Source organism: Alternaria viburni (assembly GCF_023758015.1).
Source record: "Alternaria viburni strain BMP 2772 chromosome Unknown scaffold_13, whole genome shotgun sequence".
Classification (NCBI taxonomy): Eukaryota; Fungi; Ascomycota; class Dothideomycetes; order Pleosporales; family Pleosporaceae; genus Alternaria; species Alternaria viburni.
Window position 1 is genome coordinate 627,652 of NW_026055782.1, and position 17,302 is coordinate 644,953.

At 53.5% G+C, this 17,302-nt stretch overlaps 9 protein-coding genes across 9 annotated transcripts; 7 read left to right on the plus strand and 2 right to left on the minus strand.

The window, feature by feature from the left end:
- Positions 1–73: 73 nt before the first annotated feature.
- On the plus strand, positions 74–849 carry GET1 (GET complex subunit get1; the record flags this gene model as incomplete). Its single annotated transcript, XM_049355454.1, has 3 exons — positions 74–160; positions 216–402; positions 473–849. The coding sequence occupies 3 exons, from the start codon at positions 74–76 to the stop codon at positions 847–849; spliced, it is 651 nt and encodes a 216-aa protein (XP_049210127.1).
- Positions 850–2,813: 1,964 nt separating this feature from the next.
- On the plus strand, positions 2,814–5,572 carry J4E79_006585 (uncharacterized protein; the record flags this gene model as incomplete). Its single annotated transcript, XM_049355455.1, has 2 exons — positions 2,814–3,119; positions 3,170–5,572. 2 exons carry the CDS (start codon positions 2,814–2,816, stop codon positions 5,570–5,572), a joined length of 2,709 nt encoding a protein of 902 aa, XP_049210128.1.
- Positions 5,573–6,024: 452 nt separating this feature from the next.
- On the plus strand, positions 6,025–7,026 carry STS1 (Tethering factor for nuclear proteasome sts1; the record flags this gene model as incomplete). Its single annotated transcript, XM_049355456.1, has 2 exons — positions 6,025–6,100; positions 6,167–7,026. The coding sequence occupies 2 exons, from the start codon at positions 6,025–6,027 to the stop codon at positions 7,024–7,026; spliced, it is 936 nt and encodes a 311-aa protein (XP_049210129.1).
- An 854-nt stretch (positions 7,027–7,880) lies between these two features.
- Positions 7,881–8,973, plus strand: J4E79_006587 (uncharacterized protein; the record flags this gene model as incomplete). Its single annotated transcript, XM_049355457.1, has 4 exons — positions 7,881–8,235; positions 8,288–8,480; positions 8,572–8,630; positions 8,684–8,973. 4 exons carry the CDS (start codon positions 7,881–7,883, stop codon positions 8,971–8,973), a joined length of 897 nt encoding a protein of 298 aa, XP_049210130.1.
- Positions 8,974–9,355: 382 nt separating this feature from the next.
- Positions 9,356–10,552, plus strand: J4E79_006588 (uncharacterized protein; the record flags this gene model as incomplete). The annotated part of the gene is made up of 4 exons (XM_049355458.1): positions 9,356–9,710; positions 9,762–10,127; positions 10,181–10,311; positions 10,373–10,552. The coding sequence occupies 4 exons, from the start codon at positions 9,356–9,358 to the stop codon at positions 10,550–10,552; spliced, it is 1,032 nt and encodes a 343-aa protein (XP_049210131.1).
- A 526-nt stretch (positions 10,553–11,078) lies between these two features.
- J4E79_006589 (uncharacterized protein) lies at positions 11,079–12,265 on the plus strand (the record flags this gene model as incomplete). Its single annotated transcript, XM_049355459.1, has 5 exons — positions 11,079–11,427; positions 11,479–11,674; positions 11,723–11,826; positions 11,882–12,006; positions 12,059–12,265. 5 exons carry the CDS (start codon positions 11,079–11,081, stop codon positions 12,263–12,265), a joined length of 981 nt encoding a protein of 326 aa, XP_049210132.1.
- A 349-nt stretch (positions 12,266–12,614) lies between these two features.
- J4E79_006590 (uncharacterized protein) lies at positions 12,615–14,228 on the plus strand (the record flags this gene model as incomplete). Its single annotated transcript, XM_049355460.1, has 1 exon — positions 12,615–14,228. The coding sequence occupies one exon, from the start codon at positions 12,615–12,617 to the stop codon at positions 14,226–14,228; it is 1,614 nt and encodes a 537-aa protein (XP_049210133.1).
- Positions 14,229–14,522: 294 nt separating this feature from the next.
- Positions 14,523–15,553, minus strand: J4E79_006591 (uncharacterized protein; the record flags this gene model as incomplete). The annotated part of the gene is made up of 4 exons (XM_049355461.1): positions 14,523–14,666; positions 14,720–14,918; positions 14,968–15,157; positions 15,205–15,553. 4 exons carry the CDS (start codon positions 15,551–15,553, stop codon positions 14,523–14,525), a joined length of 882 nt encoding a protein of 293 aa, XP_049210134.1.
- Positions 15,554–16,194: 641 nt separating this feature from the next.
- J4E79_006592 (uncharacterized protein) lies at positions 16,195–17,019 on the minus strand (the record flags this gene model as incomplete). Its single annotated transcript, XM_049355462.1, has 3 exons — positions 16,195–16,344; positions 16,395–16,649; positions 16,699–17,019. The coding sequence occupies 3 exons, from the start codon at positions 17,017–17,019 to the stop codon at positions 16,195–16,197; spliced, it is 726 nt and encodes a 241-aa protein (XP_049210135.1).
- Between the last annotated feature and the right edge of the window lie 283 nt (positions 17,020–17,302).

Below are 17,302 nucleotides of genomic sequence, written 5' to 3' on the forward strand. Positions count from 1 at the left end.
TGACATAACCCTTGACTTCAACACGATGCAGTGAGAACACGCTGTACCGCGATACTGGTCCCCATCCCTCAACATGCCGTCTCTCCTCCTGGTTGTCTTCACCCTGCAGCTGTTGCTCCACATCATCAACACCGTGGGCGCATCCACGGTCAACGACCTGGTAAGCCCCGCATCCGAAAACAAACACGCAGGAACCTGGGACTGACACATGGCAGCTATGGATCCTGTACAATAAGCTGCCGACGCCAACATCTGGGTCTGCGCAGAGATGCCAGGCCCTTAAGAAGGACATTGTGCGCTTGAAGCGCGAGCTGGGCAACACGTCGCCTCAGGACAACTTCTCCAAATGGGCCAAGCTCGACAGGCAGCACAACAAGGCTATGGCTGAGTTCCAGAAGCTAGGTAAGCGCTCCTGCGCGGAGACGCTCCCACCGGACACGTCAAGTGCACTTGCTAACGCTCTTCTCTCCAGATGGTTCCCTGCGCTCGCACCAGTCCACCTTCACTTCCGCCGTCTCGACCCTGCGCTGGCTTGGCACCCAAGGCCTTCGATTTGTTCTGCAGTTCTGGTTCTCCAAGTCGCCAATGTTCTGGGTACCCGCAGGGTGGGTGCCATACTACGTCGAATGGGTGCTGAGTTTCCCGCGCGCACCTCTGGGAAGCGTGAGCATAAACATATGGGGTATCGCGTGCGCAAGTATGATCGCGCTGGCAGCAGAGGCAGTAGCTGCGGTTTGGGTACTGGTTATGCGCAGACCAACGCCTGTGGCGGCAGAGAAGCAGCGCGAGAAGCACGAGGCTATGGCCTTCAGCGCAGACCAGAAGCCCGCAGAGAAAAAGGAACTGTGAGCGCGCTACGTGTCCGATTCCGCGTGCACATTTCATACAACTTCAAATCAAGTAAAAATTCAATATGTCTCCCAACAAAAGACGCAAAGTCGTCGTGGCTTTCGCTCAGACACTGCAACACGAGTGGGATGATCTTGGCAGATCCTTTGGCTTCTTCTAGGCTACAAATTGAACTCGTGATCGTGGAGAGTAGCGTATCACCGAGTCTTCGAAAGAGCCATCTACTAATCTATATTCCTTGGCTGACATCCTGAAAAGAAACGAAGCGGTGCACGGCAGCTGACATGAAGCTGCATCGTCCGACCGCATGCGTATAATCTCGTTGAGAGCGAAGGGTTTTGTTTGGTGTGGAATGCTCGCACAGGAAGCTTGAGAGGGAGAAAAGTGAAAATTCCGCGCTAACAGCTCGCGGCCCGACAGTGCCCCCGAAGAGCGCTTACTATATTTGGACTATCGCGTCTCGTTGGCACGTATAGACAATGTGAAGAACTCCATGACCTCGAGGGACGAGAAATTCTGCGTCTGAAAGTCGAAGGTTGCTAGCTAGAAGTTCAACGGAATATTTGTCTATAGCTAGTTCTCCCACTCGCTCCCTCGGATTATGTCACGTGCGTTTAGACCGTGCCCGAGGTCCAGGGCTGACCGGCTTGAAAATATCGCAGTGTACATCTGCCGTGTCTCGCGTGTCGTCGATCGTGCTTTACATGAACATGATCGACTATTTTGGCCGTTGATCACCACCATTCGATAGCATACATCCTGGTTTAGCTCTGTCAGCTACGGTGTAGTCGCTTGGAATGCAACACGGGACGGAGATGGGTGTCACCTCGTGTCGTGTGCTGCTTGCCTGACCGCACCAGGTAGAAAGTCTGCCGAAAACGAAGTGAGTCAGCCTCCGACTCATTGTCGTCGCGTTTCAATGCCCTTTGACAAGGCCAAGCGAGGGGAGCCGCCAAAGTCCAATAATGAGGCTCTACCGCGTCCTTGTGGGTCTGTGCGCATCTTCCCCATATCCGCATGAATGGTTCAGCGCTCGCCGGTTCCAGGCCGATCCAAATCTGGCTGTCATGTGTGGATGAGAGTTCCCCGCAATGTGGGATGAGATTGCTAGGTGCAGTGATCGCTCAAAGGTTGCGCACCTCGTTCTGCTTACGTGCACAGGGCTTGAGTAGGGTTTGCAGAGGCGTAGACGGCGTCTGGGGAAGCATGATCGCGGCTGGTTTCTCGAGTCAAGTGCGTGCTGGCGTCCCCCTAACCTCGCTGGTTTCATGCTGCGGCCGCGAACAAACTTCGTCGACATGATGGCGGCCGCTGTTGCATGTGCCACCTGTCGCGCCCAATGCCCTCACCCGCTGCATCTAAAGCTGCTCACACAAGGCGAAAGCCGAGAAACTTCGAGACTCGAGCGCTCGAGAGCCATGGCCCACGGACGAGGACTGGCTCCGTGACCGGCCTAACGGCGCCCAGTGGCAGCGCCGGCATTTCGGTGAGATTGTACCGGGACAGGCGCTGTGACGAAATGGCGTTTCTCTCCCCACACGGTGGACAAATGCTCCTCCCAATGACGTTTCGAGGATTCAGACGCCGGCCCAAGGCCGTCTAATGCGTTTACAAGTCGCGCACTTAGCGATGCGCACTCCACTTTGCTCGCCGCTGCTCAACCGTCCGCCTTTCCTGGGGTCGATAGTCCCTTCACCGCATCGACCCGCGTGGCCCTGCACACTGCTCGACTCGACGCAGCCGTCTCCTACACCACCCGTTGTCGGCACCCTGTCCATCGCTCCTTCCCAGACCACACCCATCGCCCGTATACGACCCGTCGACGAGGCTGGCGCCAGAGAATGCCGTGGCCTGAATATCAGATCCCGAGACGACCGCGCCCGCGATAGAACCAACGCTCTCCGTAAACAATAGCCCGTCCTCCTCTATGGCATCGATATACACGTTATAGCGCGGCGCACGACATGACGGATCTTGACTTCACCAATGGCGACTTCCCTACGCGAGGACCTGTGGTACTGGGAGTGTCGGCTGCGACGCTTGCCATATGCTCCGTTTTCGTTGGCTTTCGTCTCATCTCCCGATTTCTGGTGGTTAGAAAGCCGGGATGGGACGACTACACAATGATCCTGGCCTGGGTCCTCGCGTTTGGCGCATCCTTCTCGATATGCTACGGCACTACCAAAGGCCTGGGGCGGAAGCAAGAGAACATACCCGCGCAATGGCAAGAGCCCATGAAGAAGTCCTCCTTTGTCTTCTCGGTACTCTACGTACGTACAGGACTTTGTATACATAAGCCGCCAGCACTAAATCCCCACAGAATCCAGCTTTGATGGCCACCAAAACCTCGATCCTCCTCTTCTACCTCACGCTGTCCAAGACACACAAAGTATTCCGATGGGCCACCATTGCCACCCTTGTCGTCGTCAATGTCGGCGGGCTCGCTCTGACAATCCTGAATCTATGTCAGTGTCGTCCTGTTGGCGCCGCTTGGGCTTCTCCCGTTCCCGACACTGCTCACTGCACCAACATCGTCACGATATACCTTTCCTCGGCACCGCTCAACATCATCACCGACATAGCCATATTATTCCTGCCGATGCCAATACTCACTAGTATGCGGCTGCCGAGGAAACAGAAGGTGATCCTCGTTATTACCTTTGGTTTCGGTATCTTTGTCGCAGTCGTCGATGTCATTCGTATCGCATACCTGCAAGATGCTCAGCGCGATACTCTTGAAGCCGCACAACGGCAGTCTTCCGAATCTGGCAACGAACAGAGGAACACTGGCGATTTTGCGTGGTTCTCATCTCTATCATTTATGTGGAGCACCATTGAGATCAATTTGGGTATCATGTGTGGATGCGTTCCCGCCCTGAAACCCCTAGTCAAGAGATTCCTACCTAGCTGGGTCATCGACCATACTATGCGCGACAACACTACCCATACAAGCGACGAAGCTGTACTTCATCCCGACATACTCGATTCTCGGCGGCGCTCAGACCCCTTAACGCCTCCCGCTTCCCCACTCAGCAAACCTCCTCTCGCTCGTAGAAGCGGTGGTGATGAGCCGATGGGTATGATGGACTTTTTAACTACGCCTGACATGACCGAATTGCCTCAACTGAGACCGTCCAACACCACTGTTACCTACGCCACCACCACCCGCACCCAGCGCCCACCAACATTTTTCGACTTCGTCAACACTGGGCAGAAAAAGAATATCACCCTCCGGAGCAACCGAGAAAGTGTATATCCCGTGATCATGGTAACCATACTGTTCTTCATCTGGGGGTTTGCCTATGGTTTCCTGGACGTACTCAATTCGCGCTTTCAAGAAGTAGCTCGCACGAGCGAGTGGGAGACAGTCGGACAACACAGTGCCTATTATGTTGGCTACATTGTGGGACCTTTGACTTTTGGACGGATCGTCTTCAAGGCCTGGGGGTTCAAGGCATGCTACATGGTCGGTCTTTCAGTCTATGCTTGCGGAACCCTCGTCTTCTGGCCTTCAGCTGTGCTCAATTCCTTCCCAGCGTTCCTGATCTCAAACTTCATTACCGGTGCGGGACTATCGACATTGGAACTCGGCGCAAACCCATTCATAGCACTATGCGGACCGCCTGAGTATGCGGAAGTGCGATTGAACCTCTCACAGGCTGTTCAGGCTGTCGGCACCATTGTTTCCCCACTTTTGGCGAAGAAAGTACTCTTCCCCGCCAACGCTGCCAGCCTCATTGATGTGCAGTGGACATATCTCGGCATATCTCTCTTCAACATCGCTCTTGCAATCATATACTTCTACGTACCGCTTCCTGAAGCTACCGACGAAGAGCTAGAACTAGCCAGTCAACGCACTGTGCCATTTGCCCGCGAGGCCACCATCAAGATTGGGTCCAAGCCAGTCAAAGTTCTTTGGATTGGTCTGAGTATGGCGGTCTTGTCTCAATTCTGTTACGTTGGCGGCCAAGAATCCACTTCCACTTCGTACAAGGAGTACCTCAACCGCGTCGCGCCCTCCGTGGATTATGTGTCACAGCAAGCCTATGGACACACTGCTTTCGCGGTGTCTCGGTTCCTGGCAGCCTTCATCGACATTTGGGTAAAGCCACGCTTTAGTCTTCTGGTTTTCTACCTAGGCGCAATTGCAACCGCTGCCGCAGCAATGCATGCTTCTGGCAGTGGCGGTGCAGCCATCATTGTCATCGTCATGTTCTTTGAAGGCCCGCTTTTCCCGCAGATTTTTGCACAAGGGATACGGGGTATGGGCAAGCACACCAAAGACGCTTCCGTACTTCTGACGGCAGCTATCGGTGGAGGGGCCGTTATCCCACCGATAATGTATGCCGCGCTTAAGATCAAAAACGCACAATACGCTTTCTGCGTCATTGCAGCGGCTTACGCTGCTGGCGCATTGTATCCCATATACCTCAACTCACTTGCCGCGTCTCGGCAGTTATCTGATCCCGTACGCGACGAAAAGACCAGGAGAGAATCAGAAGCCGAGGGTAGGCGGCGAGGGTCGATGAGCGAAAAGCTCAGAAGGTGGAGTAAAGTCAAGAAGAGGCTGAGTGTAAATAAAGAGGATGAGAGATTACCTTCGGTTGAACATCGCGAGAGGCGCAGTTGGCCTGAAGGCCTGGCGCCGCGGAGCGATAGCCTAGCCATCGAGCCCGTGCAGACTCGTACACCGAGTTCATCAAGCTCCGCGAGTAGTAGGTGAAGGCTCTGCTTGAGGTGGCTTGTATTTGTATCGCGTACGGAGTTATAGGGAGATACCATGGGATTGTTTAGGGCTAGTGCCGCTTTAGCCGCTGAGGTTTTCTTTTTGACAAGGGACCTCCCGAAGTTAGTGCAATGAAGGGGCGACTTTTAGGACAAAGCAAAACTGGCGAGAGAATTCAACCTCAACCCCAGATGAAAGGACAATTAACGTGGTTGACATGTGTGACATGTGACGTGATTGGTTGCGTGCACGGACTTGCCGGTTGTTAGCATATTCTTGGGCCTTCGTATGGCTCTGCTGTCTCCACCACAGCAACAACACAACACCCGACACCGCCCACGGCCCACGCAACGAGAGCCCGCCCATTGCATCACCACCCAGACATCGCTATCCGGCTCCCAACAAAGCAGGCGTGCGAAATCACTGCGTTTGCGGGCCCTTTCCTCGTCATGAGTGTGCAGTACCAGCAGACATTCACGCCCCCTCATCTCTTGAACAACAACCGCTGCTCTCCCTCCCGCAACCGTACGTCTACCCGCTGCTCTCAACACCTCAACTCCATGTCAGCCACTAACTTTCACCCTCACGCAGTCTTCCCCCCTTCCGCCGCGATGACTGGCCGCAAGCGGAAAGCCGAGGACGATGGCAGCGGCGGTGACGACGACCGCATGAGTGCATCGCCAACCACATCTTCCGCCGTACTCCCACGACCAGCGCCGCGAGGCATGAAGCGCATGCGAACCAACATCTCCGGCCGCCCGCTCCCGCTCCCTCGCCTCCTCGAGACGCTCAGCCCCGACGAGATGCGCAACCTGCTGCAGTCCATCTGCCAGCGCCACCCGGACATCGGCAACGAAGTCGTCACAACCGCGCCCCGGCCAAGCATACAGTCAACGTTGGAGGTCCTGTCAAAGTACGAGGCGGCGTTCCAGGCAGCCTTCCCCTTTGGCGGCCGTGCGTCATCAGACTATGCATACAATAGGGTGCGGCAACAACTTGATGAACTGCTCGACTCCCTCAAAGACTTCACACCTCACTTCCTCCCGCCGCACGAACACCAGCCCGCCACATCGCTCGCCTTCCTCGATGGTGCCACCGAGATCATCCATCGACTACCCAACTGGGATACGTACCAACACAACCGTCACAAGCAAGAGGCATACGAGGAGATGGCCAAGGCGTGGGCGATGGTCATCCAGGAGGCAGCAAAGAAGGCGGGCGGAATACAGCTCCAATACGGCGGATGGGACGAGAAGATTGCGAAACACAATGAGATCTCGGGCGGAAAGATGCAGGAGGCAGTCAACGAGCTACGCGGAGGACTCGGCTGGATGGGCGCAGAGACACCCAATCCCGCCACCGGCGGGTCCAACGATGCCATGTCCATCCGCCAGCAGCTGCTGAGCGGAAACTACGGAACTGGCTCTCCCGCAAGCATAGGCGCTTGGTAGATCGACAGCAACGCCCTTTGACCATCGACCGTCATCACCATTTCGCCTCACTACAGTCCCCATTCATCACAGCATTACTACCATGGCGATCTCCCAACAATTACGGCCTAATCCATACCCGCGAATGATACCATTGCATGGAGGCATATTCCCATGATAACGACTGCATAGCGTTTCCTTTCAGTCTTTATTCACGTACAACAGCATATGGCAGGGCCGTTCCATCATTGCACTGGCGTACCGGTTGCGACATCCACCACAAAGAAGACCCCGAACCTCTGATCTTTTGTGCATTCCTGTCCTCGCCTGTTTTGGGGGCGTAATGTTTTGTCATTATTACAAGTCATGTACCCGGCTTAGGCGTTACTGTGCGGCGACGGATTGCACTCTTTTCTTTACTTTGTTACTTGGGGGAGGGAGGAATGATACCATGCTCGGTACTGAGAGAGCGGATGGGAATGGATGGATGGTATATAGGTGGGTGGAAAGCTGGACTGGACTGGAGTATGGAGATGAATAGACTTTTTTGTGTATATACTGACTGTTTCTTTGATGCAATCTTCGCATTGCTTGGATGTTGCTGACTATGGTGTGTTGGGATGTTCTTTCCACCTGAACGCATTGTTTGGCACTTTCACGTGGCAACGCGCGCTAGCGCTGCGGCGCGAATCCACGGCGGTAATCACGACCCCGGGGCTGAGGCCGCACCTGCGCCGCGCTCATCACGTCTCATCCTCACCTTCATCGCTGCGGGTCTCTCGCAGCCACAGACGCTGCTGGACCTTGTCTCAGCACACCCGACATCTGCTGTTCTACCCGCTCGTTTCTGTCTTCAGCCCGCGGCCGTCTCCAAGATGGCGATCGCCAAAGCGCTTCCTAAACTCAAAGTCGAAGTGTTCGTCAAGAACGCTCCGCTTGAAGAGCACGTCGACGACGATGATCAAACTTCGGATAACGAGGTCACTAAATTCATCGAAGCCTCGTCTGGTGACAACTTCGAAGTCAAATACTGCTTCTCTCCTGGGTTCAGCATTCGTCACGCCATGTTGGTTGAGTTGGAGATTGATGGCGAGTATGCCGACTCTGCTGTCTTCAACCCTGGCAGTTCTATTCGCTGGAACAGCACGTATGTCTTCAAGGGATCGCGGGAATTCGAAGATGGCGGATACTTTGTAAGGAAGTTCTGTTTCTCGCAGCTCGAAATTGATGGTTACGTCTTTCCCTGTCTCTTGAGTCACCGGGTCGCTGACTTTTGCTTCAGATGACGGTGATACACGCAAATTTGAGGACTCACTGAAGAAGAAGCTCCATAGCGTGGGTGTTATATCTTTGCGCTGTTACTGGGTGACAGCTAGCGGATCATCAACTCCCAAAGCTAAAGCGCAGAAGAACGAGACTCTCGGTGTTGTACCAGAGAAGGCCCTCAAGGGTAGCGCGCTATCTCATCAGGCTAGGTCAGCGAGCTTCTTTCCCAATACTCACAAATACTTATCCTATGATTAGCTACGGCGCCCGAGAAGTCAGTCAGGCGTACAGCACGTGTAGAACCACGAAGATCGACGAAACGCCGTTCGCAGAGTTCACCTTCAAGTATCGCTCAAGAGGTATGTGGGCTGTTCGTGGTCGTCGTATTCTGACTGACGCCGGTTTCATTTAGCTGCTCTCAAATCCCTCCTGATCATCCCACGAACCCCGAGCCCGGTACCGCTCGAAGAACGCGACATCAACACCCTTACCTTAGAAGAATCTCGCGAGCTCCTTCGCCTTCAGCGTGAGCAGAGGGACGCCGCTCCAGTCATCAAGCGAGAGGGTGTCAAACGGGAACGAAGCAGCACCATCATCAACGAGGATAACGATGATGACGACGTAACTTTCTTATCCGCCAAGCGAAGACGGCTCCCCGTTACTCTCGATGAGAATGGTGCCGAGATTATCGATCTGACATAGGGATGGATCGGTGCCTATACCATGGTCCTGGCAGAGTTTTGGCTTTTCTATCAGTTCTTTTCGAAGGCTCTCTAGCTTTCTGCGGCGCTGTTCTATTTGCTGGCGTATGAATACGGCGTAACGGATTGACTCTAGCGCAAAACACTGCGGAGTGGTCTTATCGTAGTCACCTTGAGTACAAGCAAGGCTCAGTTCGAATTTTCCCATTCCAGCGTCTTTCTCAGTTGTTTTGTGGGCTTGTAGATTGGTCCACTCTCTCACCTGAGCAACTGTGAGCCTCAGGTGAGCACGATCCTTGTGGTTGGTCCCTCTAATCGTTCCCTAGCGACATTGTCTACTCAGTCGCTCGCAGCTTCTTCTCTTCTCTCTTCATTCCATCGCAATGGCCATCGCAACGGGTATCCCAGGTCTTGAAGTCACTATCGAGGTTGACGCGGCAGCACTACCGGAACACCAACATGGGATCATCGAAGATGATGAGGTTGCGACCTCTACATCAAGGTACATTGAAGCGCCATCAGCTGCCAACTTCTCCATCCGCTATTTGTTTCGTCCTCCTTTCGCCCCGCCCTCGGCAGTGCAAATGGATGTGTTGCTAGACGGTGACTACGTGCAAGCTCCCTTCGTCGAGTGGGGTGGCAAGGAAGAGTGCGAGGGGTATCTTTGTTCACGATCCACTTCGTCGACTGGCGGACACAGCTTTACTCAGGGCTTCCACTTCGCTGAGCTGAAGACCGGTGAGTTCTTCTGTCTCAATATTCATCATAACAGTCGCTGACGAAGCTTAGATGAGACCAACATTCCCATGACCAAGGACCTCGCGGATCGTCTGTCACCCATTGGCCGCATTGTGCTTTACTTCTACTTCATCGAGCATCTGGAAGCAGTGAAACCCGCAGAAGTGCCTCAGCTTGCTAGTAACAAGTTTGATGTTCTCAGCGAGAAAGCATTACACAAGGCGGCTGCGATGCAGGGCGATCAGCTATCTCATCAAACTAGGTATGCGCTTTCCCACGCATTACGAGGGAGGATGATCGCTGACATGGTCGCCAGTTTCACAGCACCCGAGCAACGTGATACCATCACTTACAACGAGGTCAAGACGACTGAAAACGAGCCTTTCGCAACGTTCATCTTCTACTATAGGTCGACAGGTTAGTCGCACGCATACATAGTTAATTCGTGATGATAGCTGATAGTCCTTCAGATGCGCTCAAGTCCATCGGCGTCATCCCGCGTACTCCAAGCCCATCGCCGGAGCCAGAATCAGAGGTTGAAGACAGGGACCCAGAAGATATGACCGAGGAAGAGTTGAGAGCTGTGGTTAGAAGCATGCGCGTAAGTCGCATCACAGGTTGGAGGCATGCGATTCATGAGTCTTTCACTGACCACCAAACAGGAGAAGAACCAGAAAGCAATCGTTATCAAGCGTGAACGCGAGGAAGAGCGAGGAGGCAGTGAGGATACCCTAGTTGATGATGAGGTCGAGTGGATTGGTAGCCAGCCGGCACATCCGATCGTGAAGAAGATACGTCGCGCTCCTGGTCCTGATGATGAGGTCGTGGCTCTTGATGATTGAGCGCATCCGTCATTCAAGTCGAAGGACTGGTACATTCAGCAAGTTTGAGAAGCTCACGTGCTTCTGGCGTAAACACCTGGGCACGATCGCTTGATCGTCATCGTTCGTGGCAATGCTGGTAGCATTATCGGACGATTTTCCATTTTGTATTCATCTATTCATGCGTATTTTAACATACTGCTTTTTCGTTCTACTCCCTTTCCTCGTCTGGGGCGCTAAAATCTGCGCCAAATCTGAGGTTACTTGGAGGGAAGGAGCCACCAACGCGGCAGCTACGTTCACCTCTCGTACTGGACCGCGCGATTTTCGTGACGCGTCGGAGCCGAGAACTTTTGAGCTATCGTCTCTCACCTGCCAATACTCGCCTTCACCTCGGCTTCTGCGCTCCAGCACCGACATCTTCAGTCGAGGTGAAGTCTTCTTACTAGAACACACCTTCAACATATTCTACGCATCGTAGACCTATCGCGGCATCCTCTTACCATCATTGCTTCTCTCATATTCCGATACCGTCGCACCTTCCGCAATGGCAGTCGTCGATGAGGCCCCCGGGCTCGAAGTTCATGTCCAAGCTGATGGCAACCCGCTTCGCGAGTACACCGACCGCCACACCACCGTATCGGAAGCTATCTCCGAAAGCTACATCGAAGCAAAGTCAGACTCAACATTCGAAATTCACTACTCTTTCAAGGCGCCATTCCCCGTCGACCGCCCTGTGTCTATGATTGTCACCATCGATGGCAAGGATGTTGATGAGCCGCTTATTCGCCCCGACGAGCTGTACGACGCAAACGGCCACGTCAGCTCTGGACCGATATCGAACGATGGTAAGGACTGGTTCACACAGCACTATCGCTTTTCGCCGCTTGATATCAGTAAGTCGTCTTCGCCTCCTACAAAGTGAGAATATGCTAAGAGAAACGCAGGAGAGTGCAGCGAGGGGCGCATCCCTGAAGACATGCAGAGCAAACTACAGCCTATCGGCATCATAACTTGCGAGTTTTACTTCCTCGACAACGCGAGACGCAATCCGAAGATGGTCTTCGTACAGAAGGAGTTGGAGAAGCTGGATACGGTCAACGAGAAGGCTATCAAGGGCGAGTCGCTGTCGCATCAGGCAATGTATGTATAACCCCACACGGCGGTCACTACGAGCTAACTTAGTCGCAGTCTCGGAGATACAGAGCCCACGGAAGAGATCCAGTACTACGATGCGGACTATGCTGATGGCGGAGAACCGTTTGCGACATTTCACTTCTACTATCGCTCACTCGGTAAGCTTCGCACATCCAGGTCAACATCAACAAACACTAACTCTCGACATTATAGCTGCGCTCAAAGACCTTCACATAATCGAACGTACGCCTGATCCAGTCGACGTTCTCGACAGCGATGATATGGTGCTCGGACAGTTGAACAGGGAACAACTAGAGTCTATCGTCCGCCGCTTCAGAGTAGGATAATCCCCATTACCCACCTACCAATCTACATGCTGACATCAACTAGGACCAAGAAGAGACCCGTGTACGCATGAAGCGCGAGCTTTCCGATACCTCCACCGTGGCAGGCGACGACCACAACGTCGATAGTCCAGTCATAGCTTGCGACGACGACTTCATCGAGATACGTTCGGTTGATCTGCGCAAAAAGAGAAAGCTTGAACGTGTCAGACAGATGCCAAGCGATGAAACTGAAGTCATTGTATTGGACTGAGACCGGAGAATGGACAGCGCGGAGGCCGACATGGCAGTCATTTAGGAAGTTTTCGCGAGATCAAGCTGCAATCTATGCTAAATTCACGGGTCTAGATATCAATATAGGCGTCTTCATTTCACTCAGAACATTCGCATTGGTCGTGAATGATGAGTGTCAATGTCCAGCCAGATTCAATAACGCTGTAGCGTTACACAGTATATATCCGACAAAGAGGCCACGACCGCCCTCCAAGGCCCAGTAAGAAAGCAGTAGAGTGCACAGCGAATGTTCTGAACACATAAAGTTCCCACCACGTCAACGATACGAAAAGACTTTATACAGTAGCAGGTCTAGAACAACCGCACATATGGCAACCCCGTACATCGACATACTGGCCAGCGGGTCTACCAGCACACCCACCAACACACAACCAAGCACCCCACGTCTAGCCCACCTCACGCTCCCCACAATCCAAACCGGCTACCAAAACCGCCTCTTCACAGCCGTCGACCTAACTTCAGCCTGTCTAACTAGAATTCGTGAAACAAATCCCACGTTCCACGCCGTAGCAGAGATAAACCCCGACGCTACATCCCTCGCCCAGCACCTCGATGCCGAGCGACTCACTAAAGGCCCACGAGGACCCCTCCACGGCATACCCATTCTGCTAAAAGACAACATACCCACTCTCGACGCCACATCCACAACATGCGGCAGCATGGCATTAGTCGGGGCTAAACCCTCGCACGAAGCCGACGTGGTAAGCGCAGTGCGAAAAGCCGGAATGGTAATCTTGGGCAAAGGAAACATGGCCGAATGGGCTGGATTCCGCTCCACGAGCGGGTGTTCAGGCTGGAGTGGAAGGGGAGGTCAGACAACGGGGATCTACTATCCTGGTATGAAAGCGAGTGGGAGTTCAGGCGGCTGTGCGGTGGCTGTTGCACTGGGGATGTGTTTCGCAGCGCTGGGAACGGAGACGTGCTACTCCATTGTCTCTCCGGCAGAGAAATCCGGTATCGTAGGTTTCAAGCCGACGCGTAATTTGCTCTCCTCCGAAGGTCTCATTCATGCGTCTAAGAGATTAGATACCGTTGGTGTGCTCACGCGAACAGTCTCGGACGCTGCGCTCCTCCTCATCGGTATGGTTCAACACAGCGACCACCTCCCCGCCCAAACGAAACAGAAGATAGTGCAAGATCTCAGCACCGCAAATTCAATTCCCCACCTCCATGGCGTCCGAATCGGCATCCCTAGCTCCCTGTCCGACATGCAAAACTTACCTGCCTGTAAGAAGACAGCATTCGAAAGAACGCTCAAACTGTTAGAAAGCGCCGGCGCAACCATCGTCCGCAACGTCCAAGTCACGGGGGCTAAAAGCTGGGACGCCCTTCCGCAAGAAGCCAAAGACATCGTTTTGACTACCGATATGAAGATTGCGATAAACGACTACCTCTCCTCCCTCGCCACAAACCCGCATAACGTGCGTAACCTCGAAGACCTCATCTCGTTCACAAAAGGACACCCGGCCGAGCAGTACCCGCAGCGGAACGTTGAGGGTTTGGAGAGGGCGCAGGCTTCTGATCCGAACAATCTGCTTTACGAGAACATGCTGGCGAGAGACGAGTATTACACGGGCGAAGGCGGTATCGACGCTGCGTTGTGTAGGAAGTGTTGCGATGTCATGCTCGTGCCTACGTTGAGTGTTACCATGCAGAGCTTTGCTGCGAAAGCGGGAAGTCCGGTTATGAGTGTGTCTATGGGTGTTTTTCCGCGAGATACGCCTGTGGAGGAGGACGCGAGGAATGGGTTGGTTAATGTGGCGCCTGGGATACCGTTTTCGGCGTATATCTTTGGGCGAGCGACGAAGGATGAGGATGTGGTTAGAGTGGGGCGTGTGCTAGAGCGGTTGACGAATGTTAGGGAGACGCTGGTGCCGTATGTAGATGTGGAGGCTGGGGCTGGGGGTGCTGCGGCGCCCTGAGCTCTGGCTCTTAGAGAAGAGGCATCGAGACTGTAGAAGGATGGCACAGTTAGATTGGGGACATGCAACGACACCAAGGAGAACACCAATGATGGTAAATTAAAGAATCAACTCAAGATACGACTCTCAGTATCCGATGCTATGCTAGTGAACATGAACCCGGGCGGTAGATGAGCCTGCTTGTAGTTCACGGTACTGTTCCAGTGAAAACTTCATATCCAGTACATGCTCCGTATTCAGCATTCCATGCGCGCTGCCTGCTGTACGATGCCATGAAGTGCCTTTGAAGTGTCCTCAGTCGAGCGAGATAACTTCGTCGGTGCTGGTGGGGAAGCAGCGTCGCTTCGCGGGTCGCTCCTCTACCATCTCCACGTCTTCGTAGTCATGGTCGTCATCGGGGTGGTCGCGCTTACGAGACTGGGTCTCCTCGTGCTTGAGCTGCGGTGTTCTGTAAGCTTGCGTCTTGACGAGACGTAATAAAGAAGACTTACGTAGATCTTCTGCACCTTCTCCTCCGATACATCTTCCTTGAAGGGCTCTGGGCTAGGTGTGCGGGGGATTATGGACAGGTACTTGAGAGCTTCCTTGGACCGGTATCGGAACTCGATCTCAGCAAGAGGACGGGAAGGGCTGTCGACGTAGTCTGCTTCCATGAATGTAACGGGTGCAATGCGGTGCAGCGGGTCGAGGCTTCCAGGACTGTTAGCGCTTTGCAGGGAGGAGGTTATGCTATACATACGTTGTCTTGTGCGAGACGGACGAGCCTTTCAATGCCTTCTCAGGGACCTCGTCGTACTCTCGCATGGATGGCACGTCCTTCCACGCGTGGGCGAAGCGTACGTTAGTGACCCGGTGAAAGGTAATTGAGATGTTGCCAGTCCATTTCAGCTGCTTCCAAAGCGCGTGGTCAATCTCGTAGTTGTCATCATCTGGATTTGTTAGCGGCATGGTACCAATGCTCATTGGCTAGACTTACGGGTGTTGAGATCAGCGAAGCGGAAGCGCTGGCCGAGGTACTTGTGGCCGATGAGCGCGCTGCTGTCGTTGACCTGTCTTGTGATGCCGTAGAGGTTGTACTTGTGCCTCTCGAAGATAAACTTGCGCATGTCAACACCGTCGATGTTGACAATGACCTTGATGGAGTGGCGGTCGAAGACGTAGCCGGGGATGAAGAATCGGACGCCAAACTGCTCGCCCGCTTCAGCCTCGATGTAGACTACCTTGGACTCGGAATTAGCATCTTCTCGGTCAGCATGTTCTTTGACGGGGCGACCGTCCACGAGGACGGCCGCCTCGAGTTTGGGGAAGAGGGGATGGGGGGCCATGACGAGAGGTTCGGCTGTGGTGAAGAAGAGTCAGAAGAAAAACTCTACTTAAGTCGCGCTCTGCGTCCAAACAAACGGTGTTGCTGGGGAAGGAGCAGTGAGTACGTAAGCAGCCACGTGCTTCATGCCTAAGAGGAAGGCACGACGCGACACTGTCCTCACCCTCTTCATCGCTCACCTCACCTATTTGTTTCACCTTTCATCCGGCCCACGTGTAGCTTACAAGCGCCGCGCCCCTTGCAGCGAACGTCACACCAAAGTTCACCCTGAAGGGATACAGTGCCTTGCCATCTCTTACAGAAACATTTCTAGCGCAGCGTATACCTCCAGGGTACATTTTTGATATGCATAAACCAAATCGTATAAGCGTCTGTGTATTACCAGGGTATATTATGATATACGGAACCCACAGTGTATAAGCGTATGTATATCTCAACGGCCATTCTGACAGGAGACTGCGCGAGACGCTGACGTCATGTAGCCGCCTCTCCCGTCCTAGATGCTGTTGTCCGCTACAAAAGAATGTTCCCAGGCCGTAGCCAAAACTCCAATGATGCAACGCTTGAGTGAGAATGAATAGTAAAAGAACGTGTCATGAAGTCTCGTAATCATATCGTAAGTGGCGAACGGGTAATAGGATGTTAGCTGCTTTCCTCCATCTTTTCCTCCGGTACTGGTTCGTTCAGTCGTGCTTGTCGTGACTTTCTTCGGAGGAATGCTTGCAGAGAGAACATCACCAGCAATATCAGCGCGTTAACGGTCATTACGATCTGCAACCACTTGACGGTAACCTGTGATGCTATTAGTGAGTCGTGTCGCAACGTAGTTATTTGTGACTGACCGCCTCGGCACATGCTACGCTGGCATTTTCACGGTCTCCCCTCGGGATAAAGCCCGGTTGGTAATTGCAGGTTGCCATCTCGCGCGTGCAGTACACGTTGGTGTTCATCTGACCACTCATCATGAGCCTTTCGGAAGTGCAGCCCCACTTATCGTCGCCTCGCTCGGTGTAGTGAAGCACGACAGCTGCGATAGCCGTGGCAGAACCAGCAATAGTGGTGACAACAATGCTGAGCATCCAGAAGCGGCGTGTGCTCTACTGGACATTAATGTGAGAGCTTCGGGTTGAGATCGTTCATACATACGCTATTGTATTGCGAGTCCATGTCTGGTTTGCGCAGAGTACTCCAAGCAATAAGAGCCACCACGGCTGCCGTAAGGTTCAAACATCCGGAGACAATGGTCGCATCTGTCGGCGACTCTCTGAAGTAGACAATCGTGTCATCGACGACATATTGTTGCAGCCGGTCATTGAACTCGCTTGTTACTACTTTGAGACCTCGAGGAATAACCCAGTCTGTAAGGATCCAGTAATGCGTTGTCAACGCCACCGAGACTACCGAGAGAAGGAGAAAGATAATCGACGGAACGAGGGCGAATTTGAGGATATTGTCATATCGTAGCATGTTGTCGTTTGAGAGTCGGTCCTACACCGGGGAAGGACGCTGAAAGTGATCGCCGGATTCCAGAAAGCGGAATGGCAGCCCGTAAAGACATGGGCGTGGCCCTACCTAAAATAAGGCGCGACGCTCGTCCGTTCCCTGCTGCGCCGTTCCAACTACCAGCGCGGATGTCTAAAAGCTTGTCCGGGGCTCGGCGCTCATCATGACCCGCCTTTGGCACAGCCATGTCAGACAGTATTAGGCTGCGCTATGCTTGATCGACGTGACAATAGCAATACTTAGAACG